Source organism: Pocillopora verrucosa, chromosome 2 (genome assembly GCF_036669915.1).
Source record: "Pocillopora verrucosa isolate sample1 chromosome 2, ASM3666991v2, whole genome shotgun sequence".
Taxonomy (NCBI): domain Eukaryota; kingdom Metazoa; phylum Cnidaria; class Anthozoa; order Scleractinia; family Pocilloporidae; genus Pocillopora; species Pocillopora verrucosa.
The window spans coordinates 297,114-322,306 of record NC_089313.1 but is presented as its reverse complement, the minus strand read 5'-3'; the positions used below and the strand labels follow the sequence as shown (position 1 = coordinate 322,306).

At 36.2% G+C, this 25,193-nt stretch overlaps 4 protein-coding genes across 7 annotated transcripts; 1 reads left to right on the top strand and 3 right to left on the bottom strand.

The window, feature by feature from the left end:
• Window positions 1-874: 874 nt before the first annotated feature.
• On the bottom strand, window positions 875-7,496 carry LOC131782582 (metallophosphoesterase 1 homolog). 3 transcript variants are annotated; one of them, XM_059099334.2, is made up of 9 exons: window positions 7,378-7,496; window positions 6,196-6,383; window positions 5,656-5,779; window positions 4,462-4,517; window positions 3,963-4,142; window positions 3,304-3,483; window positions 2,618-2,668; window positions 2,073-2,184; window positions 875-1,219 (listed from the first exon to the last, which is right to left on the bottom strand). In XM_059099334.2, exons 2-9 carry the CDS (start codon window positions 6,376-6,378, stop codon window positions 1,023-1,025), a joined length of 1,083 nt encoding a protein of 360 aa, XP_058955317.2. In that variant the 5' UTR covers window positions 6,379-6,383; window positions 7,378-7,496; the 3' UTR covers window positions 875-1,022. The 3 variants fall into 3 exon arrangements, with proteins under 3 accessions (XP_058955317.2, XP_058955316.2, XP_066018633.1); XM_059099333.2 differs by lacking the exon at window positions 7,378-7,496 and adding an exon at window positions 7,209-7,363; XM_066162536.1 differs by having other exon boundaries at window positions 1,080-1,219; window positions 2,073-2,141.
• An 80-nt stretch (window positions 7,497-7,576) lies between these two features.
• Window positions 7,577-12,010, top strand: LOC131782474 (microtubule-associated protein RP/EB family member 1-like). The gene is made up of 7 exons (XM_059099205.2): window positions 7,577-7,725; window positions 7,886-7,924; window positions 8,088-8,194; window positions 9,305-9,512; window positions 9,731-9,960; window positions 10,386-10,535; window positions 11,197-12,010. The coding sequence occupies exons 1-7, from the start codon at window positions 7,602-7,604 to the stop codon at window positions 11,269-11,271; spliced, it is 933 nt and encodes a 310-aa protein (XP_058955188.1). The 5' UTR covers window positions 7,577-7,601; the 3' UTR covers window positions 11,272-12,010.
• A 1,482-nt stretch (window positions 12,011-13,492) lies between these two features.
• LOC131782473 (UDP-glucose 4-epimerase-like) lies at window positions 13,493-19,987 on the bottom strand. 2 transcript variants are annotated; one of them, XM_059099203.2, is made up of 11 exons: window positions 19,892-19,987; window positions 19,351-19,501; window positions 18,606-18,703; window positions 17,948-18,061; window positions 17,578-17,757; window positions 17,313-17,390; window positions 15,385-15,487; window positions 15,095-15,180; window positions 14,913-14,990; window positions 14,324-14,438; window positions 13,493-13,993 (listed from the first exon to the last, which is right to left on the bottom strand). In XM_059099203.2, exons 2-11 carry the CDS (start codon window positions 19,472-19,474, stop codon window positions 13,932-13,934), a joined length of 1,038 nt encoding a protein of 345 aa, XP_058955186.1. In that variant the 5' UTR covers window positions 19,475-19,501; window positions 19,892-19,987; the 3' UTR covers window positions 13,493-13,931. The 2 variants fall into 2 exon arrangements, with proteins under 2 accessions (XP_058955186.1, XP_058955187.1); XM_059099204.2 differs by lacking the exon at window positions 19,892-19,987 and adding an exon at window positions 19,624-19,642.
• Window positions 19,988-20,639: 652 nt separating this feature from the next.
• LOC131782584 (LON peptidase N-terminal domain and RING finger protein 1) lies at window positions 20,640-25,059 on the bottom strand. The gene is made up of 2 exons (XM_059099336.2): window positions 23,454-25,059; window positions 20,640-22,416 (listed from the first exon to the last, which is right to left on the bottom strand). Exons 1-2 carry the CDS (start codon window positions 24,938-24,940, stop codon window positions 21,738-21,740), a joined length of 2,166 nt encoding a protein of 721 aa, XP_058955319.1. The 5' UTR covers window positions 24,941-25,059; the 3' UTR covers window positions 20,640-21,737.
• Window positions 25,060-25,193: the final 134 nt, after the last annotated feature.

Sequence of the window (25,193 nt, the reverse complement as noted above, 5' to 3'; positions counted from 1 at the left end):
ATACTGTTTCTCATGAGTAGATTAGTGTTTGTTATACGTTTTATTTCAGCAATCCAAGCCATTTATTAAAGTTCACTCGAATTACTCTAGTCTGAAACCTTCTCTCTCAAATTAAAACAGCACACCTTTGGCAACTTGTTGGAACTACGAGCAAAACGGAGTTTTCAAGCTCATTAACAAAATTCTATTGTTTCAATATTCAGACGGAATTTTCTCTGGTCACACGAGAGCTGTAACTTTGACACTTGCACACATAACAGAGATAATCACGTTCTTCCTAACACGCTATAAATTATTGCAGAATTCCCCCTTTTCGCGGAGTAATAAACGCGTAAATATTATAACAATAGAAATTCGTTAATGAGCCTTTGGTAAGTTGTTAGAACCACGAGCAAAATCGAGTGTTCAAGCTCATTAACGAAATTCTATGGTTTCAATATTCAGAGGGGATTTTCTCGGCCCACAAAAGAGCTGTAACTTGCATGCACGCATAACAAAGGAAATGACGCTCTAACGTATATTAAATTGTCCCAGAATTCCCCCTTTCCATTTAGATCTAAACGCATGAATATTGAAATAAAAGAAATTCGTTGATGAGCTTTTGGTAACTTGTTGGAACCACGAGCCAAACGGAGTTTCAAGCTCATTAACAAAATTCTATTGTTTCAATATTCAGAGGGGATATTTTCTGCCCACAAAAGAGCTGTAAATTTGACTCTTGCACACATAACAGAACTAATCACGCTCTTACTAACGCGCTGAGAACAAAGATATATGTGGCAAACATTTCTCTGTTAAATACAAAATGTTCATTGTTGTATTATAGTTTTGTCAAAAATAACTAGCTGAGTAAAGAAAAGTAAAACACCAGAAGTCTAATTTCAACTTCGTTTTATTTCAAATTCCTCTGTTCGGATCGGGAACAATAAGAAATAACAACTGCTTTATCAAGAGAATATAAAGGTTGCACTAAAATTGTGTTTGGTATCCCTATGATTCTGATGTGGTTTGTTCTTTGAATGTCATAAATCCTTTAATTTCATTATTACAAGGTCATGTTTTGTGCCCACAAGTCTTTTCTCCAACTTTTGTATGACAAATATCATGAACCCAGGTAGCGATATTGCCAGGGAGACACACAAGGACACCAAGTACACATGAAGAAATAAGTATCGACTTGGGAGAGGAAGAATGGAATATGTGATGGAGCCATCATTACCTGAAACAACAAAATAAAAATTTTCTATAGACATAAAATAGAAGGACATCCTCTTGTAATAAACACAAATTAAATGCATGGTTTGTGGGGAAAAAAGTTATAAGCCCTTTAATCCCTAAGAGTGACTAGTGCAGAAATCCTCTCAGTGTTACCCCTGAATCATACATTAAGGTCAAGAAAAAAGAAGCTCTTGATTGTTAAACAATTTCTCCTTGTCAGCACCTCAGGAAATGTATAAAGAACAAGGGATGGTCTCAGATGGATAAAATGATAACCTGCATTCAAAGAAACATGTCACAGTTTAAGGAAGCTCAGCAATGCTGTCCCCTCATTTTCAGTCTGTGTCAATCTTTTTCACCCTTAAACATTCTCTGCCTCTTTGGTTTGCTCTGATATAATTCAAGTATTTTCTGTTTCTTTTTGTCAAACTGCACACTTTGGTTTCCCCTACATTCCAAGCAACTCAAATAATTATGTCATAGCCCGATGACCTTGAAGTAAAGCAAAAAGTTATTTTAAAATACCTATCAGACCTACAGACTTACAAAATTATATTAGCAAACAATCATACTGCACCTGTAAATTTCAGAAATTAAGAAATAATCTTCAGCCATAAGATTCACCTCAAAAACATACAGGGTATATTGGCTGAAATACTATTGATACAACTTAAAATCATGCCTTCCTCACACCAAGGAATATAGCAGTGATTAGCCAAATCAATTTTTTTACTCTTGCTCTTTATCAAAAGTTTGAAGCCAACACCTCTGAGTAAGGCTCACATCTCTGTGCACATTTTTATCAAGCCCAAAGTCACTATAGCGACAGAGGTTTGTTGGTGCTGACACCATACCTACAACTGCCACGGCTGCCCCCATCATTTTTGTTCCCATGCGATAGCTGCAGGTAGGCACCACATATTCTGTAAAGGTAAATATTCCGAACTCATGTTGAACAGTGGCTGGCTAAAAAGCAACATAAATGGTGAGATTAGTTCTAGGTCAAATGACTGCTTAATGAGGAGGGGGAGGGAGGGGGGACTGAAAATATGACAAAATAAAAGTCTCTTGATGCACATAGTCCTCACCCTAATATAAGTCTCTAAAAGGAACAAAATTTATGCCAAGATGCCAAAGATTTCACTTTCAAATCAACAACAATTTCAGATGTTTATAAATTAACCCAAAGTTCCTCTGGAATAAACAATTAAACTCATCATGATTACTGCTTACAATAACCTCTGTTTTAAGTCTCTTTTAATGTGAGAATAAATCTTTAACGATTGAGAACAAGCTGCCAAATTCATAAATATTAAAATTTTTAAGTCTTCAAGCAAAATGAGGTGTCACATTCACTTGGTATTAAAAAAAAAATGAAGAGGCAAAAAATAGAACTTACCTCATGAAGATGACCTGAGAACGCATAGGTTGGTTTCATAGTTCGAATTAACTTAAAGTAAAAAAACAAAGGAAAATAGTATAGCTGTTATAAACTACTATTATTATCATTATAATAGAGACAAAACTATGAGAACTCTTCACCATCAATGTACAAACAAACAATCTTGTGTTTAAAACATTAAAATTTTGACAATCAATTACCATGACTTTCTAGCGATTCCCAAACAATTTCAATTCGTGAAGGAATTTACAACATTATTGGTCAAAACTAGTGTAGGCAAAACAGTAAACTTTGTACATGATCCTTGTGGCCCCACCAGCAGGTGCTTATCCTGATTTTCCTAACATTTCTCCTCCCTGAATGGGATCACAGTCCATTGTAAGATCACCCCCAGGACAAGATCACCTCTTGTCCTGCCCAAGAACACAACACATTGACCCAGCCAGGTCTGGAACCCAGACCTCTTGACCCTGAGTCTAGAGTACTTGTATAGTAGTGGTAAACTGCTGAAAAAGTCACAAAATATTCATGCTTAGGGATTCAAATTTGGTGTCTCATTTCCAAAGGTTGACAAGGATCAAAAGGCTTACATAAATCCTGTATGAACTGGCGACAATGAAACAATACAACTAAAGCAAGATCAGTTTGGTATTTGATGAATCTGCCTGTTGAAAATAACTTACCTTGCGCAATGGAACATCATGTTTTACACTAATTTCGTCAATAGGAACATGACCAACTAAAATGGAAATCTTCTCCTTGTCCAGTTTTGGAGAAAGATTATTGATAAAATCTACAGTTTTATTGTAGATTTTTCTTTCCTCTCTAAAAGGTTTTCTTCTTAACAAACTTGCTGAATTGATCTGTAAAAATTCAAAACAAACAACATACTTTAAAATAATTTCAAAACTTATATTGATTTTTGCTTTAGTGACCAAGGTTCCATTTCTGCCACTCTCTTGAACAATGTCTGGTTATCTGATAATTTCATTCCTTGAACCTCAAAACCTCTAACATCTTGATCTTTATTGAAAACACATCAAACAAAAATAGCTTTCCAGGAGTAGTAAATACTTGGGGGAACTGATCCCTTGACTTTGCAGGTGTAATGTGTACTCCTAAGGACACAGTGCTCCTGGTTTTAACTTTAAGACACATAAAAGGTTTTCTAGCTACTGAGCTACAGCTGCTTAATGTGGCAAGCAATCCAATAATCAACCAATACAATGAACTACCATAGACATAAATTCGTTGGTGACAGCAAGACTAGCACATCACACAGGACATCCCTTCCTAATTGCCACTGATATACAACAACATTAATCTGTCTCCACTAGTATACCTTAATTATTTGAAAAGACTTCAGTTTCACCACATCATTTATGGGACCAAAGTGTCGTTGAAATCTCAATGTTTTTTGTTCTGTGAGGATATCACTCCATTCACCTCCAATGTCATTGTCCCCAGCAACATAGATCCTTTCAGATCTGTCAAAGGTGTGGAAAATCTTATCATGTCTTGCCTAGAAAAGATATAAAACATTGTTAAAATTAGTAACTATCCATTTTATAATTTTTTAAATCAATCACAAAGGCATCTACAGAGCAAAACTAATAAATTAATACTTGATGAAAAAATTAAGTTGTTTGGGACCATACAAAGAGTGAAGCCCCATTACTCTGCATTGAGGAGAGCAATAATACAAACCCTCTCCTTTCCCTCTGCTTTTTTCATACTGGGCTGGGAGGGGAAGATCTCTTTATGGCAAATGAATGGTTCAATTTTGAAGCTGACAAAGCTGTCATATAACTGAATGAGAGGATATACTGCGGGTCTATTACCTTATACTCCTCATATTGCTCATCTGTAGCAATTGATCCTTCATCTAAAATGTCACCTGAGATGTCAAAACTAAATTACCATATATGACTCACACAAGATAAAAAAAAGTGACATAATAATGAACAATAATAATAATAAATCAGATTTAGAAGTGGGCACCCATGACACAGCTCCTCTTGTGTCTGTTGGCAGATATTCATGCAGAACTGTGTAATATAATCTTATTTGATAAGGATACCACACAGTCATGTACATTTTATCAATTTTGAAGTTTTTTCATCTAGTTAAAACCAAGGATGGAGGAGTGACTGACCAAGTCAGTGGAAAAAGACAAATTAGCTATCTAAGTATTAATAACTTTAAAGCATACTGAAATATTTGTTTTATGGTATATTTGTTTGTATCCACCATTTTACTGAGATAAGCTTCATCAGGAAAGTCACATGAAACACATATGACGCTTACTGGTGTCTACTTAATACAAGTAGTCTTTCTGATAAAGGTTTTCCATACCAATTTGTGTAGTGATAGAAAGCTTGACTGTGAAATTTTCCTCTTTATATGACAACTGCTACAGTACTGGCTCTCTTACAAAATCTTCTCTTATAGGCCTCTTTTTACCTAACATGTAACCTGAGCTATAGTGAAGTCCCACTAAAACAAATGATTGCAAGTATCCTTAGAAAAAAGGAAGGCTTGTTACACTAGTCTTATCAAAGGTCTGCGGTTACACTTATCAGAGGTCTGCAATTACACTTATCAAAGGTCTGAAGTTACACTTGTCAAAGGTCTGCAGTTACACTTATCAGAGGTCTGCAATTACACTTATCAAAGGTCTGCAGTTACACTTATCAAAGGTCTGCAGTTACACTTATCAGAGGTCTGTAATTACACTTATCAAAGGTCTGCAGTTACACTTGTCAAAGCTCTGCAGTTACACTAATCAAAGGTCTGCAGTTACACTTATCAAAGGTCTGCAATTACACTTATAAAAGGTCTGCATCTGTTGGATACAAGTTGGTTACTAAAAATACATAAAGAAAAAGTCCTGAATTAAGTTGGTGTCTGTTTCATACAAGTCTTACTGTACACTGGGTCACATTCCTTGAGACACCCAAATGTGTAATTAAAAAACAATACAACCCCACATAGGACTTAAAAAGTAAAAATGAAGAAGGGGTCATGAAACAAACCTAAATGAATAACAGCATCAGGTGAAAACGATGCCAAGGCCAGATAAAAAGCCTTGAATAAATACCAGTCTGTATCCACACGTGTTATACATCCTTGAATTCCTTCAGGTTCTTCCTTGTATCCCTTACAGGAAAAAAAAGGGTCCAAGGAGGAGCTTTGTTAGAGTTAATTTCTACTAAGTATCACAAAACCAAAACCAAGAAATGAAACCCTGCAGCCAATCAGAACAAAGGAAAATCAACTCAAATCAAACACAAACCATTGGACTGAAACATGGAAAAAATATAAGTGACTGTGACGTTGTTGGTTTTAGTTTTCAAACTAACTGAACTAACTGTTTGGGGGGAAGTAGTGCTATTAGCCATGTCAAGAGAGAAGAAGCCTTAAGTCACTAAATGTAACTGCTCATAAAAAATGCAAGGTTGTGGTTCTGAATAGAAGGACAAAAAAAAAGACTAATTGATTCAAACTTCAGATAATAAAATGATTCAGTGTATGTTCAGCATAGTTGTCTGTTGTTTTTGGTACAGTAGACCTACCGGGATTTGTGAGTCAGAGATGAGAAGTAAATTCAGTGAATCTCTGGATTGGTCAGGAATCCTCCAAGTAAAAAAAGCCCATAGAAAACATCCAAACTCTCCAATAAACACAACAATTACAAGTAAAACCAATGACACCTTGAGGGTAAATATATACCAGTACCACAAACACTTCTTCAACATCAAAACTGAAATGAAAAAGAAAATAGTATTCTTTAACCAGAGTGAGGAGCAACTTCAGAATACCCCGCAACTCATTTACATGTCATTGAATAAGAATAGCGTCTATTGTGTTATGCCTCGATCTTCAAAGCCTCCCGACACATGTAAGTGAGGCGGACCAAAGTTGCGGGGTATTCTGAAGTTTAGCCCAGAGTGACTAATACACTTGTTATATCAGTTAATCAATGAATTTATTTATCTAATAATTTGTTATTTTTTAAGTTTTTTTAAATATATTACTTACTCTTATTCTAACGTCATTAGGTTTCTATCAATAGGTTCATTCTACATAATAAATAACAAATAACAAATAAATTCCATGTTACCATGCGTCTATTCAGTAATGGATCACAGATGAGACCAAAATGCACCACAAACAAAAGTGGTACACAAGATGCAGTTGAGTTTGTCTCTGATGTTCTTACCACGTTTTGACGTCATCTGTGATCTATTGCTGTGCAGACCCACGGCAACATGGAAGATATTTGTTTTATATAATACAGGTCTGGAGCAAAAAAATTGTTAATGGTGATGTCATCCATACGTCTGTCCTCCAATAGATCATAAGTTCGAACCAATCAAAATGAACGCGTGATGCAGCACATTGTATAAATATATGTACAACATGTCGTGATCTCCCAAATTTTGATTGTGCTTCACTTGCTTACTCAGGTGTTATCGCCTCAATTCTTCTGGTCAAAGTAGACTACACAGGGCACATGCATGATTGTCACTTTCCGAATATTAAACAAGATCAAGCTAGTGTAACCTCATTCAAATAGCTATCTAACCTGCAAGAATCGATCAAACAGTAAGCCCTGGCTGTGCAAATATTCTCAGTGTCGTGACGCAAAATCTTAATCCGCAAATGAGGACGTAATGTGCAGAGATTTCAAATCCTGGAACTAGCATCTTTCCAAGCGTTCTGTTTGAAAAATAAATAGTTCAGAGAATACCTACATCGATTATTCTATAGTAGTATCCAGTACAGCTTCCTTTCTCCAGGGTAGGATTTGCGGTATTTCTGACACAATCGCCTTCAGAGAACAAACAGATGTGAAGCGATTAGGTTGAGACCGGATGTGAGCTCATGTATTTGTCACCAACTGTACCATGTTAGGGCACTGGGTACCATCGGTCTTTGCATGCCGAAAGCCGAACCAGTATTGTCGTTTTCAACGAAAATGGCGGCAATAAACGTTCATAGCACTAGTTGTACTACAGATAATCTTAGTAGACATGACATGCTGAAATGGATCAACGAGAGTCTGCAGCTTAAGTACACCAAAATTGAACAACTATGTTCCGGTTAGTAATCGAGAACATTTGCGGCAGTTTCGTCGACAGAACTTCCATGTTTTCACGCCTTCGATCGAACGAGGGGCTGATGTTCGGGGTTATCAGTCCTTTCTCGTTGTTTCGTTATCGCGTCATACTTGGCTCTCACTAACTTGTGTTTGCTTAATAGGTGCTGCATATTGCCAGTTTATGGATATGTTGTTCATGGGTGAGTACATTATGAAGATTACGTATGAAATTCGAGTCCTTTAACAAACGCCTCTTTAAACTTTGTACATGTGAAGTTAATATCATGAAATATACATAACTCCCCTCAGTGATGTTCGATTTTAAACTCACATCAATCGGTATTTTAATTGAATGTACTTTAGATTGTGTAAATATGGCAAAGGTGAAGTTTGCATCAAATCAAGAACACGAATTCATAAATAACTGGAAGATATTGCAAAAGGCGTTTAAGAATGCTGGAGTTGATAAGGTAAAGTTTATACTTCCTTTTTTCTTTTTTTGAATTCTTTATTACAGCATGATGTTAATTTATTTCACGCTTATTTTCGACATGTATCTCGTGCTGTAGAGCATTTAAACAGAATCATGAATTAATCTAAAAGTAAAACGAAAGGTGCTGTAAATTGTGCTATTGGCGTGCTGGTGTCGAAATTTTTATGGTGACATCATCATACTAATTATTTTTTTTTGTAAATGTCTCCATCAACTATGAAATCTTTGAAAAGGTAAGGGAGTATCAAGGTGTTTCATGATATGCAAAGTTTTATTTTCCAGAAAGATCATTTACTTTTGATTCTGGATCATTTTGACCTAGCAATGGTTTGAGAATGTTTGTGAACGGTAGTGCTCTCTTTAACTGAATGCCGCACTTGTAAAACCAGCTAAGAAGAAAGAGGCCAGTGTGAATCAGCAAGATATTTAGCTTTGATTTTATATGTTATTGGTTAAGACAGAAGACTGAGTTTTAAGACCAGTCAATGAACACAGAAAATCAAAACCCAAAATAATCCTGAATTACTTTGGAACTGAGTTTGAATGACTCACACTTTTTAATTTTTGGTCTCAAAATTTTTTTAATTGAGTGAGAATTACTACTTCCTAACTAATGATTATAAAAAAAATTATTTTCATTGGGGCTGAAAATGTACGAACAATTATTTTTCATCAGTAAGTGCTTGTCAGGTGCCATTATTACTACTATTATTATCATTATTACTGTCATCATTATTATTGCTATTATCAACCTTTTTCCTTTTATGAAGATCAGGATTTCAAGGCATTGAAACAAAGATAATATATTTTTATATATTCATATCATATTTTTTAGCAATGCAGTATGTAGATTGGAGTTGGATTTTAATAAACAAAATCAATTGGCTTACCGGTAATATTTATAAATTAAATAAATAGGAACATCATTAACAAATATAAAAGCCAAATGGATGTTGACTTGAAAGGCACATCATATGATTGCAAATAATGCAAACTGTGAAATCTCAACATGTTTTCTCAGCAGTTGAGGTCCAATTGAAATACTAAACCACTTTGACTGTGGTTTTTCTTTTATTTCCTTATTCAGACGATCCCAATTGAAAAGTTAGTCAAAGGGAAGTTTCAAGATAACTTTGAGTTTGTTCAGTGGTTCAAGAGGTTTTTTGATGCAAACTATATCGGGCCTGATCCTGATTATGATCCTGTAGAAGCACGACATGGAAAAACAGATACTCCACAGATTGCTCAGCCACGAAAAGGGTCAGGACAGCTTACCAGACCTGTGCAACCCCCAGGTGAGGAAAATTCCTTTTCCATTCAGGTAGACCTACTGAGTATGCAATGTTACCAATTTCATACACCTTGCATTTTTCCACTCAATTACCTCAGCCTCAAGATTGTGACTTTTAAGTCATTATAATGTATTATCTTGGTTGTGATTCTTGTGTCACTCATTAGAACCAAACCTTACTGAGAGTAAAATCTCTTTTTTTCATTCTCAATCTCTAAACAGCCAAAAATCCGGCTCTCTCAAAAGGAAATTTTAGTAAACCTACAGCAGGTGGTCCGGCCAGAAATGGTGGAGCTTCTAGAGGTGGTGCATCAGGACTTGGACGTCCAGCAGCACAAAGTTCGCGCACTGTAGGAGGGGCAGCACAGGGACCCCGTACTGGAGGAGCAGCTGGAGGGTCATCTGCTGCAATTGCACAGAAAGATGCCCAAATACAGGAACTTAATAATGAGGTTTGTTTTTGATGCTTGTTAAATGAATGAAAATCATGGATGAAAATTGTTACCAATAATTGATACAAACTCCTTAATGAATATGAGAATGAATTAGTTACTATTCGAAACTTAAGCTCATCATCTAGCACTATGTTTGGCAGAAGCATCCCTTTTGCTGGATATTAAAACTATGTTGGTTAATACCAACAATTGTCAATCAAAAGCAGTCAAGGTATTCTTTGATTGTTTAGTTGAGTCTGCTCTTATAGATATGCTCTCATGTTGATTGGTAAACTGAGCAACAGTCTAATGGAAATCAGTTAAACTCAGTATGGACATGTTTATTTTTGCTCAGTTAGATAAGAAGGATCAAACTGTGGGTGTATGTTGTAAGTCCACAAGTCAGGAAGTGTCTAACATGTGTTCTTGTGCTTGGTCTCCAGCTCACTGCACTGCAACTGACAGTGGAAGGATTAGAAAAAGAAAGAGATTTCTACTTTGGCAAGTTACGAGATATTGAAGTCAAATGCCAGGAAGAAGATCCAGGTGCTAATGTTGTCCAGAAGGTCTTGGAAATTCTGTATGCAACTGAGGTAGGTGCAGAATTTTGGCCTCACAAAAGCCTTAGCAAGATAATGGAACTAAAAAATTGGATCTAAATCAAATGGAATCTACAAAGCACATTTCAATAGATTTTCTGTAATCAGGAATTCTGTTCTCTCACATACCTTGGAAGTTACATTTCATCTTAACTCATTCTTGTTAAGGAAGGCATTGTTGCATTTGAGTGGATACATTCTCAAACAGAAGGGAACAAGTTAATGTTACTAATCTTAACCTGTTTCATGCATTTATTTGTAAACACAGCATGATAATGGGAGCAAAGAAGAAAGTTTTAAGCAGTGAAATTACATTAAGGAAGGGATGCTTATGGCTGTAGATTTCACCCATACCCTGCTCCTTCTGTCACTCTGCCACAAGTATCACTGTGTTCATGAACTAAACACTTAGAAATGGGCAAACTACTCTTCAGAAACAGATTTAATGGACAGCTTGCTTCATTTACACAATCACCGCCAAAGCCAAAATATCATGTTTCTGAATTTGACCCCTAAGAGGTTTCTGTCAAATCAAGGAACTTTTCTTCACTTAATGTCCATCTGTGAGAATTGTTCAAGGAACTAGTATAATGTATGACTTGATATATGTTGGGTTCCAATTACTGAGGGAACTATGAATTGTTTTTATTGGTAGGAGGGTTTTGCTGCACCAGAGGAAGGTGGTAACAATGAAGAATATGAATATAATGATGAACAAGAAGAGTACTAGACAGAAGAGACGTATGCAGGATCAGTTGTCATCAGCAGACTTGCCATCAACCATATTTTTTAAAAATTAAAACTGTTTCTTGAGATAACATGCTAGGAGATAAAGGGAACTTCTTCTGTTATCTAAACTGAGAGTACTGATCTCAAGTTTGCACCACTGGCTATTTTGTATTATAATAATTATTATCAAAGATTTTTCCATGTAAACTGAAGGCTAGCTAAAATGTAGGTGTGTTGAAACCCAGTTTCTGTGATAGAGAGGTAATGAAGGTTTTCTCTTCTTTTGACGTGTGAAAACAACTTGTTTAGTGAAAGATGTCGCAGCTTTGTGCTCTAAAAGATTTTTTAAGTTTTACTTCCTGCCAAAGACATCAGGTGATTCCTAAGCTACCAAGGATAACTTTTCCCTGCTTAACCCTTTCACACTTGGAGAGACCAAATATATGTTTCTCCTTACAATATTCATAAATTTCCAAGCAGAAAGGTGATGAGAAATTTTAAAAAATCAACAACAGTACATTGTATGATTGAACAAAAAGTTCTCTGAACTACACTTATCAGAAATGTCTGAAAGAGTGCAGACAATTGATATTAAGAACCTGGGAGTGAAAAGATTAAGCAGTTGAGGGGAAAACAAAAATAAAAGAACTGTCTCCTAAATGATAGGCAATTGGTGTTGAAATTGTTAGGAACTTAATGAAAACAAACTTGGAATTAAAGAATGTGCTACATATACTTCACTCAGATTTGTGTCTGGTTAAAGTTAATCCTTCTTGGTGATCTTCATATTCAACCTCCTTGCATTAAAATGTCTCCTGCAGAAAATTATAGAGTGGTAAATGGTCTGCTGTGAATGGTTTGTTGATTCTACAATTCACCAGGTGATCCTTGTAGTATTTCTCTCTTTTAAACTAGATTTAATTTGTTTAAGATATTTGATGCCATTCTTTGTGTGCCTTGGCTGGCAATTTATTTTCCAGTGAACATTCACAGCATCTGAAACTCTTGTTCATGTGATTTAGTGATGTGAGGCATATTAATAGATCTGCACCCAATACTCATGGGAACATTAAGCACTAAAAAAATACAAGAGTTGAGATGAGTACTATCAACAAGCATCAAAGATAAATACCTCCTTCAATTGTCAGAAAAAGTATTAGGAATTTGGCTGTGTCTCAAAGTCTTGTGAAATTGCCAATGAAGAAGGGCTAATGTTGGAAACATCAGCTTTAAAGACTCTTTTCTGTGGCTAATTCACATTATGAATTCAGTTAATAAAACCAAATTATCTGTAATAACCCCCCCTCCCCTCAACTGAGACAGTAACACAGCTCTATTAGAAACTCATCCTCTTTAAAAGGCAAACCAGTGAAATGGTGTGAACAACCTACCTCAGAGTTTTATGCTCAACCACTCTCTGAACTTACCCTCCACAAGTCCACTCAGTGATTTAACCAGAGAAACTAGCAAACCATTTCATTGTCATGCACAATTCTCAGCTGTGCCCATCTTTTGCATGCAGATGTCGTCACCATTATTTGTGCAAAAGTTGACTATAGCAAGGTATGTTAATGAAACTGGGGAATTGCTCACGCCTCTATATCATCACCTAGGATGTTTTTTAATTCGTTATGATAAAGCCTTAATAACTATCTGATCAACAGACAAACTTTTACTGAATGATAAAGCTTGTCTTGCTACCTTGAATGAAAAGCACACACCTGTTACACTGATACTCGTGGACCTACAATGGTTCCTGGTTATCTTCAGGATTATTTTACAGATTTTGTTACTGAGTATGTGGCTCTTGATGGACTAACACCACACTACATCAGAGATTTAATTTAATACTATTTAACTTGGTCAGTGAGTTAAGATCTCCCAACAACCACTTGCTCTATGGGCCTGTAGCTAAGCTTTAAAGTTAACATAGAATGGCATTTTTAGGAGCAGAACCAAGTTCATGGAAAAAGATTACAGGTTGGGCAATCATTATGGAAAGCAGTATTTAAAACTATTTTTTAAACTTATCTGTTTAAGGATGCATTATATTTATAATTTCCCCATTTTTATTTTTTGTAATTTACTTATATCATTCTATCCTGTTAATTAACTTTTATTGTAAAGCACCAAAGACAACACTCCACCACACACTGTATATCATAATTAGAATTATTTTATTAAATAATATTAAGTTCTCAGATTGATCAGTAAATCAGAAATTCTGGTAATAATAGATTTATTCCCACTCAATGTCAATTGATAACTTGTCAATAAAATATATTAACTATTGAAAATAAATGATCTATTAGTTTGTATTCATGAAGCCCTACTCTCGTATTTCTAAGAACTATAAATTGTGTCTATAAATGTCATTACATCTGTAATGAAAATAATATTTTTGTGATTCAAGATAATGTCTTTTACATTTCCACAGAAATTTTCATCCTTAGTAATTTTTCCAATATTAAGTAATAGAGCAGCTCTAACCTTTTGTAATACCAAGTTAAGTTTCTCATAGTATTGTACCTGGTTATCAGACAAGTCCCACCAAAAGGTTCCTAATAAAAATAAGCTTAACACCCCTGTCTAAGAGATTCCACACTTTCAAAGAACAAGACAATTTGCATCTAACCACTATTAGTTACTACTTGCTATAACTTATTCTTTTTGAGTTTTGAATCCCTCTGGGTTCTGTGATTGCCATCTCCACGAATCTTCACCTAAAAACACAATTTCCATTGATTAGTACCAAAAGCAATTCACTGAAAAATATAACCAATTGAATTTACTACACAATTTACACTCTCTCAAGACTTACTGTAGTCCAAAACCCATGGAGGAGTGTCTACTAACAAAAGTACTGGTACTTATTCATTTCATACACATGTAACTGTTTTGAAAACTGGATAATCCACAGATTCATGTTTATGCTTTTTAAGGAAATCCTGATTGTATCCCTAACCCTTGCAAAACATGGGTTTGTGTAGTTACTACTAGCCCTTCCCTATTAAAGAAAACAAAAAGAAAACAAAACAAAAAACAGTACTTACACATTTCATCTAATCCTCGTGCTGCTGTCCAGCCAAGCTCTTTCTTTGCTAATGAAGCATCAGAATACACAGCATCCACATCTCCTTCACGACGTGGAGCAATTTTGTATGGAACCTACAAAATTGGTGGAGATCATTTTTTTGCCAACTGTAACCATTAATTGGCTTTATTAACCTTTCCACTCACGGCAAATCCCTGACAGAGGGGAAGCTATCAGAGAGGGAAGGGCTCATTACAAACTGGAAGTTCTACATGGGAGGGGAGGGGGTCTTCTTCAAGAGTAATAACGAAAAAAGCGAATAAAGAAGTGTGAAACTGTGTGTGAAAAGAGGCATTAGAACACATATGCTATATTTCTATAAGAAGGAATAGGCAATTAGGAGACAATGTCTCCACCACATCTTGCAACACAGGAAAAGCTCATTGTCTAGACACCAACAGCTTCATATTTCAGAACAACAAAAATTGGCTTAATATAAGTAATCATACCATTTTAGAGTAAGATCAGAGACCAAGAAGTAAGAGAAAAAGTCACAAAGAAACTTGACAAAGGAACAAACATTAACAAACAACAGTAGTGACACTAACTGGTTTTCCAGAGGCTTTTTCAACAGCTTTCACCATTTCAAGAACAGAGTATCCTCTTCCTGTGCCAAGGTTGTAGATCTAGAAAAAAAGGCTTTTTTTTTAAGATTGAAACCTTGGACTTGTCGTCTTAAGAACAATTTATAACTTGTTTCCTATGGGTCTGCTGGGAAGCTTAACTTTACCTGGCAACCACACTTGTTTTCAAATTGCTTCAGTGCAATGACATGTCCAACAGCTAAGTCAACCACATGAATATAATCCCGCACACCTACAAGAAAAAAAAAGTACTTCGGGGTTATAGACTGAAAAGTGCAGGATGACTTAAAAAAAGAAAAAAAAGACAGTAACAAGCCCTGCATGCCTTCACTTCTCTTAACAATCCATTAAAATGAGTTTTAATAATACTTGGACAACAGCCCTACTTTACGTGCCGCTAACTAAAAAAAAATAACCTGAATGGAGAATACACTACCTGTCCCATCAATAGTGTTGTAATCATCACCAAACACATTAAGATGAGATCTTTTGCCCACAGCAACTTGAAGTATATATGGCATGAGATTATTGGGAATACCCTGAAATATATACACAAATCAGTCAAGTGTTGGTAAATCCAGAAAAAGCCCTTTTCTCACTTTCTTATACTTTTCTATTGTCTCAGTCTTGGCCTCTGATTGGTAACCCCTTAGAGTGGCTATCATTTATTTCTCTTTATAGTAACACAGCTGAGTCATTCATTAAGATAATGAGAATAAAGGGAATGATCATCAACTGAAGAAACTCTTGATTATATTAAAGTTCACACGGCAACCAGGTGGACAATCAGACATAGTTTGATGCTACTCTGGTTTGCAGATTTAATGAATGTAACTGAAGAAGTTACAATTCATAGACCCAATGTTTCGACACTCCTGTCTAGTGTCTTCATCAGAGGGTGATCTAAATGCTGCAACAAGAGGTCCTTTTACATGATCACTAATTAGCGGCCTTTTTTCTGACGAGGTGTAAATAGGCGTCAGGAAGCAAACCGCCATTGTCACGATTTAAAGGAGCGTGGGGGGAGTTAATATGCCAAGCCTCCAAACAAAGGTGCTGGTGGTATCCGGAAATGAAGTGGAGCGCCTCTTGTTGCATTTGAATTCAGTAGAGCTGTCGATCCAATTCACCCTTGAGCGCAAAAAGGATAGACATTTGCCCTTTCTTGATTTAAATGTGTTCAGAGGGGTTCAGGGTAATTTAGAGACAAGTGTCTACCGTAAACCTACCCTCACTGACAAATACCTTGCTTTTGATTCTCACCACCCTATTTGCCATAAAAAGTCTGTAGCCAAAACTTTACTTAGGAGGGCTGACTGTCTACCATCTTCACTCGATTTGAAGGCTGAGGAGAGGAAATATGTTTCCAATGTCCTAAAGGCAAATGGCTATACAAAAACTTTTCTCCGTAACTGCCAAAAACCAGTTACAAATAGTAACACTCTTGACGAAAGGGAACCAGCGACTGGTTTTGCTGTTGTTCCTTACATACAGGGTGTTACGGAACCCATCAAGAGAATTTTGAATAGCCACAACATGAAAGTTGCTCAAAAACCTTTTCAGACTTTGGGGCATATTTTTGCCAAACCTAAGGATCCTGTCACGAAAGAACAATGAACCGACGTCATTTATTCTATTCCTTGCAATTACTGTGAGAACGAATACATCAGACAGACCAAACGTCAGTTTGGTACATGGTTAAAAGAGCACCAAAAAGCGGTTTTTCTTTGCAAAAAGGAAAATTCAGCTTTAACGGAGCATACATGCCTAACCAACCATATAATTGGGTGGGATAATTCTAAAATTATCACCACTAATCGGCGTTACCACCAGTGCCTTTGTTTGGAGGCTTGGCATATTAACTCCGCCCACACTCCTTTAAATCGTGGCGATGGCAGTTTGCTTCCTGATGCCTATTTACACCTCGTCAGAAAAAAGGCCGCTAATTAGTGATCATATAAAAGGACCTCTTGTTGCAGCATTTAGATCACCCCCTGATGAAGACACTAGACAGGAGTGTCGAAACATTGGGTCTATGAATTGTAACTTCTTCAGTTACATTCATTAAATCTGCAAACCAGAGTAGCATCAAACTATGTCTCAAACTCTTGATTGTTAAACAAATTCTCCTCATACTAATGTTAGGGTGTGAAGGTTTAACAGCCTGGGCAGCCCTGATTTTAGTCCATGAACTACATACAACCCAGTATGACTAAATAATCAACTATGTCTGGAGACTGAAAAATGTAATTTAACAATTTTTAACCTTGAATGAGAAAAACTGTAATGCTTAAATGTTCAGGGAAACATTTGCAATACAAGCACTTAACCATTTTATCACTATGGCAAGTGTTACTGACTGACCTGAGGATCTTCACCAATTTTTCCTGACTTGTGAGCTCCAACAGGATTAAAGTACCTCAGCAGTACAGCATTCATTTTCTAAGGAAAAAAGGTGTTACATGTAGCCTAAAACTTAATTCTTATTTATAAATTCTGTGTGACAACACCTATTCTGTGAGTATGATATTTATATCTTGTACACCAAAGCATCTTAGAAATCAAGGGTACATGGTGGACAAATAACACTGCCTCATATGACAGTTAATTGAAGCAATAATATTGTTACCTCTTCAGCTTTGCATAGATCCTTAATAATTTCTTCGATAAAGAACTTGGATCGTCCATAAGGGTTTGTTATTCCATTACCCACTGGGTGTTCTTCACTGATAGGGAGACAATTTGGAACACCATAGACTGTAGCAGAGGAAGAAAATACAAAATTCCAAACCCCATGTTCCTTCATACACTGAGAACAAAGAAAAAAAAGTAAAATCACTAAAGAAACTTATGATGTATGGAGTTAAACCACAAGATATCAATAATTTGTTATAATGCTAGGAAACTTGACCTAGGGATTTATTAAAAATATTGTCTTGTGGTATACAACAACAAGAACAAATTAATTGTGAACCCTAATCAGTAATAACACTACAAACCTCCAATAGATTTATAGAACCAGTGATGTTATTGTTATAATATTGTAGAGGAATTTGTACTGATTCACCAACTGCCTTCAAAGCTGCCAGGTGAACCACAGCGTAAAAATTGTGCTGAAAACAAAAAGTCTGATGTGAGAAAGTTTTGTCAAATACAGTACTGTCATTTAGAGAATTTCCAATTTTTATTAACTTTCTCAGTGTTATCCATTTAAATTTATTTACAACATAAAACATGATATTCCTATAGAAAATATTGGTGTCACTTTCAAAGATTAGAAAATACATTTTAAAAATTGTTTTTGTGGTTCTCTCACTGGTCTTTGTACCCAGAGAAATTCATTCACTTATATGGCATAGTGTGATAAAAAAAATGCTACATGATTGAAAAAAAACGAAATAGTGTAATAGCACGAGGGGAGATAATTTCCTAAACTAGTAGCAAGAGAGTAACAGTCAAGCTATGAAATGACTCTTACTAACAGTATTAAGTCTTCCAATCTATTTCATTTCTCATTCACCAGTGCATATTGCCATCAAGATCAAAATTGAATTAAGTTTAAAATAATTTCAGTAACAGTTGATTTGGATTTAATTAATTTTAGACAACAACAAATACCTTGGTTTGATGTTACAAAAAAAACCAATGACATCTTACTTTTCTGAATATGTCTTTCAAGGCATCTTTGTTAAGTAAATCAACAGAATAAAATTTAAGCTCCTTTCCTGTTATTTCCTCAACTCTTTTCATGCTCTCTATCAAAAAAAAGTTTAAATCTCAGTTAACTTTACATTAATTGAAAATTGCTCAATGAAATGTTGGTGTTCAGTACATTCTTGTGCATACCATGCATACCAATTCATGTTATGCACAAGCCTGCCATAGGCAAAGACCACCTCAATACCAAATGATGTAGAGAATTGCTTAGTGCTTCTAAACAAAAATAAGATACTCCCGTTGGCTTTGTATGAAATTTTTATACAGATTTCAGTCAATCCTTATGATTAATAATAATGGCCAATTTTTGTTTAGTGTCAAGATCAAAGCAGTTTTAAGGTATGCCCAAGTGTGGATATTTTTACATCTTCTAGAAAATTAATATATTTTTGGACTTCTTTGTTACTTCTAAACAAACATTTGAAACTGTTCAGACTTTTAACGAGTCTTTCAATTGTCTGAAAATTTCTGACTGTCTAGTATTTGTTCCATTTAAGATCATGCCTAACTGTGGGGAACTAAGCCACAGTGAGTACCATACCAGCGTGTCTCTTTGCTGATTGTAGACAGGCTCATAAAAAGCAACATTTGACCTAAACTGATTAGTGTTGCTACAACCCAAAAAGCCCTCCAAATCATTACCACATTACTACATTACCAGCACCATAGAGAAAGACTTACTCACCACTAAAAGCATTTACAAAGTTGTCAATAACGACAACCTCGTATCCAGCGTTAACAAGCTCTACAACCGTATGTGTACCAACATATCCTGCTCCACCAGTGACAAGAATACATCTTCCAATCATATTTCTATTGCTTGCAATCCTTAATGCCTACAGAATGAAAATTACAACTTAATAAAAAATTGCTAGGAGCAGTGCTTATTTTGTCTTCTTATCATTTCATGATATCATGTGATCATCTTATGACAAACCCTCCTAACAAATTTACCCACGTCAGTTGACACCAATAAACTAGCAAGTCATATGCGGTGTTTTAAGGCGCTTTCTTTTTTAAACGCTGGTAAACTAATTATAAAACCAAAAGTTATGTAATTCAACGTGGCATTTATGGTAATAAAATAAAAGATTTATATATTAGATGAGCGGAAGCGCAGATTGACTCGATTACTCATAATTATTCCTTTCAGATTAAAACTCGTGGCACATTCTTAACACTCCATACTTCTTTCATAAATAAAAAAAAGCTTTCAAGAGACTTACCAACTCTTAAATTTATGCCTGCAAGGTAAACTTAGCGCACGAGGTGTTAGCGAACTGTTTGATTAATCTTTCTAGCGAACGGATGGCCTAGCAACCAGGCCTTTAGTACTTGCAGTGTGCTGCTTATATACACAGTTTCCTTAGCAACCTAACCCCCCTTTAATTCATTTGCTATTATAGGGAGAGGTAGCTGCTGAGAACCGTGGCCGATAGAGGCAAAGTTGGGCGAGACTTCAAAATTTGAGTGAGGACGTGTAGAGAACGACTTCAAGACGTGGCTTTGCAAGACAACTATATATCTGCAATTTACTTATAAGGCCTTTTAGTATTTCTAATCTTTAAAAAAAAAAATTGAAAACGTCAAAATTAGGTTGTAACAGGATAAAAATGGAAAGGGGAAGAAGGAATTTGAAGGGAACAGACTCAAGCCCTTTCTTTAGACTCTGTAAAGGTCAAAAGATGATGCGTGTGATGCCATTCTACAATGGAGTACAACCAGGAGGTGGGAGGTCTTCTCTCAGTTTAGAATTAGTCACTCTACACCGTTTAAGTTAACTGAACTTTCTGATCCATCAGGAGGTGATCACTTGATGATCAACAGGAATTGCATAAAATAAAGTCTATCAAATTTTTTACTCCCTTCCTTGTGATACATAAAAAAACAAAAACAAAAAGAAACCCAGAATATTGCATCAGTCTCTAATAACTCATTCAAAATCCAAGCAAGCTGATCAACGGTATTGATATCTTTCTGAACTGATCTCTTTATTTGACATACAACTCAATAATTGCATACAATGTACTTTAAATAACTGTCTAATGACACATCTCCCAAAATAACTCAACTAAAGGCAACGAATTGGCAAAAACTTAAGTCTTGTTGGATGTGGAATGTAAGATAAAAAGCGAACTATCCTTCATGCAACAATTTTACTTTTTCTTTTACATCAATGTAGTCATCAAATTTAGCTGCACATGTTATCTACAATATTTTCTGAGCCCTGATAACAGTTTACAGTTTAGTTATGACCCACACTTAAATGAACTTAATGGGTTCCGCTGTCTAATAATATAAATAAATAATGATTTACAATGGCAACCCAGCCAAGTCCATGTCAACATAACAACACAAATCCTTTCAAACTGACAGTCAATGCTTCATATTAATGAAAACACAGTCACGTGTCATTGCCATTTCTACACAAAAACAGTCTTTTGGCCAGACTCCACAGTAGAGCTCATAACCAAGTGGGGTTCATAAGTAAAGATAAAAATTTTAAGATGGGTGGTGTTGATCCTTCAACTGACTCTGTCTGAATTCTAATTCTCTCTTCTTGCTGCCAACTCTTGTGAATAACTTAAACTTAAAGAGAATTGGCAATATCAATGAAAAATAACCTATGGCTGATAAACCCAACTATTCTCATCACTTTCTAGATGAGTTATATTTTTACATTACAAAGAGAAGTTATAAATTAACCAGTTAGACCAAAGCCCATCCATGCAACCAGATTAAAAGAGCTGAGGACTCTGACTGTAACATCAAAGACCACTAATATAAGTTGAGAAATAATAGTCAAGTGTGGATTCAAAATAGGAAAAAAAATTAAAAACCAAAATAAAAAAGAGGCAAATGTGGTGAACCGTTCTGATAATGCCAAAATTATACTTTTTCCAAAGCCTTAGAGACAGATAACTCAACTTTTTTATACATATTGAACATACAAAGTTGAGTTTCAATACATAAATAAATTACTATTTCAGAAGTTCACCACTGAGAAAATACAACAAATTCTGATGTGAAAAATTCATACCATAAAAATTGGTCATATATATAAATTATTTTTCAAGACCCTGGAGACTCTGTCTCCATTGACTTTTTCTGTAGAGAAAGCATCAACTGGAGAAAACGAATTATGCTATTAAGCCGTTCAAGTATAGAAGTCATCCCTAAAATAATAAGTTTGGGTTTATCCTGAAGTGGTAGTGCCGCAAGTACCCACCACATCCAATCTGGTCCATTGTTGCACAGCTGAATATCCTCTCTTAAGGCTGGGATGGGTCCAATAGCATTCATGATGCACTGTTGCTGCCTAGATGTCATTTGACTGAACCAAGTCTGTAATGTGTTGTGGCCAGTTCTGTTTAGTTCATGGAGTTGTCTGATCTCATCTGCATCCTCAACCTGTTCATCCTTTAGCCATTCAACAGTTGCTGTATGGTAACCATCCAACATACCCCTTGACACAACATGGAAACGCTCTCCCCCTTCTGTATCCACAATTGAACGACCATCAGGAAGAAAATTCACTGACTTGATATTGAGCATAGTACCATAATCTGCAAAATTCTTGTTTGAGTCATCACTTGGGACACACATGCCAAATTGCTTTGAGCCTGAACTGACACAACGCCGTAACATCAGGCGATACCGTGGCTCAAATATGTGCAAAGGACATGGAACTTTTGGAACAGCTAGGGTGCAGACAAAAATAGGGACTTGTGCATGGCCATCTTTTCCCACACTGAAGAGGAGGGAAAAGACATGTATTAAGTTCTAAGTGGTTGGTTCAACACTTTAATCACCAACTAGAATTCAATAACTGATGCCACACTAATAAGTGAGCTTTTCTATAAAAAGAAACAATTTCAAGGCTGAAGGTACCATTAACCCCTCTGGTGGAAGCTATATTGAAAGACAAACAAAGTGCTGCATAAAGGTAAGAGAAATAAAGCAAAATTTCCCCACAGCCAGTTCAACTTTCACTTTAATCAGGGATTAAGTTGTTAATGTCATAGTTTTGATTGAGTAGGAAAAAAAGCAATTACAATAAAAGCCATGTCTAAATTATGACTTATGCCTCATATATTCTACCAGGAGAGTGAGTTGGTTTGTTATGTTCAAGTGCACTAAGAGGAGCCTAAATAGAAAATTGGCATCACGAAGAGAGAAATCAGGTTATGTGTCAGTGAAGATGACCTAAATTTAAACAGAATCAAGTAAACAGCCAAACAAAAAAGAAGAAATAAACAAAATTGAAGCCAATACAGAGGGGAAAAAGACATTTCAATACTACCAAGCAGACGGTTCATGAATGTATGCCTTGCAGACCTATTTTAAAGATGGCTTCCTTACGTCCCGAAAAAATCAATTAGAAATGTTCAGTTTTATTAGGCCAGAATGTTCTTACATATGTATATACCATTCCCAAAACTGGTTAATTGTACAAAATAGGAATCGTCGATTTCGCCTCTTTAAATGTCAGGTTTTTCCTTTACTTTTTCGCAACACACGTGAAAGTCGGCTAATTACATAACGATCTTTCAATTATATAACCATTTTTCTTTCTTTTCCCCCAAGACTGTCGACCATGAAAGACTTGCAACTCTAAGGGATGGAAATGTTTCTCTCTAAAAATAATGTGGTTCCTATCAATCGTCTCACCAGAAAGGCGATTTTACGACTCGAAAGTAAAGTGAAGTTTACTTCCAGGAAGATTCACTGACGCAACAAACTATTATGTAATCGTTATGTCATCTTCATTCTAAAATTGTTACCCACCTCGCTAGTTTCTCGATGCTTTCTTGATAATTTCTCTTCCTTTCGTTATAATATGCCGTGAAATAGTTGACCAAAATCAACTCCAGTACTTCAGTGACTTCCATGTTTGGTACTCCTCGGTCGTATTGATCAAGAACCGTCCGACAACATGGACATTCGACGCGATGGTCAAGGCATCGCTCCAGACATTCTCGACAAAAAGTGTGTCCACATATTGTAGTTATCGGTTGAAATAACAAATTAAAGCAAAGTTTGCATTCAAAGTCATCTAAATCTTTCAATTTATCCTCGTATGTTACTCCTGCTGTACAGTTTTCGCCCTTAGATTTTTTGTTTTGTTGTCTTTCGAAGTTACTGGGAGCTTCCTCGCTGTTTGAAAAGGACCGAGATCTTTGCCTTCTCCGTTTGAACATACTTCCAGACTGACTGCTCGAACGTTTTGAAAAAGTATTTTCGCCAGAGTTATTTTCACTATTAACTTCTCCACTAAATGATCTTTCACCACCATGGGCAAGGGTATTGAAGTGCTTCCCTAAACTTCCATTGAGTGCTTTTTCCTGCGGTGTCGCAACAAGTTTAGTACCCGCAGCTCTGAGTACCAGCAAAGTCCTATTCGAGTTTGTGAATTTTGGGCTCAACAATTGATGCAAGCTCTCTGTGAACTCCCGACGGTATCGCTCGCATCCAGGCGCTAGAGCAGAGCAGCGCAACAAAGCTAACACACTCTCTTCGTGCTTGGATGAAAGAACTCCTTCGTGTTTAGCACAGTTCGCTAACACAGCAGCTTTCCTGTAGACAGTTCTTGCTGAAGTAGGGCGAAGTTTACATGCTTGCTCGATGTCTTGAAGCGCCAACTCAAATTGTTCAGTTTGGAGAAGTGCATCAGAACGCCAGCACAAACAGTGAAAATCATTAGCAGATACCGACAGGATCTTGGTAAAACAATCAACAGCTGATTTCGCGTCGTTCTCAGAGAGATGTTTATGTCCGACAAGTTTATCCACTTGATTCTGAAACTCCGAGGGAAACCATTTCTGAATGGAGTTCGTGATTAGTAAATTCACTGAGTGTTTCATATCTTCCGACTCAAACTTTCCGCATTTCGTACACTCCACTCGACCGGTGAACGAACGCTCCTCAATGAGGCAACTTTGACAAAATGTATGACCGCAGGAGAGGGTAACTGGCTTCAGAAAAAGGCACTGACAAAGAGAGCAAATTAAAATATTTCCGCTGCTGTTTACCACTGGAGAACCTTTTCCTTCTTTCTTCTCTTTACATAGTTTGTTTCTTTGAAATTCCAACAGTGCGGTCACCAAAGATTCGATACGTTCCTTTGGTACAACTCCAACACGGAAAGCATTTGAATAAGCACTGAACGACTGATCGAGTTTTCCGTTTCGAGCCAACAATTCTCCCTGTTCCAAAAGAGAATCGAGAGTATTCTTTTTTGCATAACTTTTCTGGTCCCTAGACAAGTTTTCCATGAAAGTTACACTACTTTAAAGACGGCAAAACAGAGAAAGTTCACGAACAACAGACAATGTAACGTGGTTTACAGAACTATCTGTGACAACGGGCCACTCTAAGTTGTGCGTGAACTTTTCGATATTGTCATCGTTCAACCCACGTGACAATTACTAATCATAAGTACCACTCACGTGTAATAACTCGCTGTGTACCAAAATACGTTTCCGGTAAACGTGAGCATACAATGGAGACTGTTTCGTCTGTGACTTT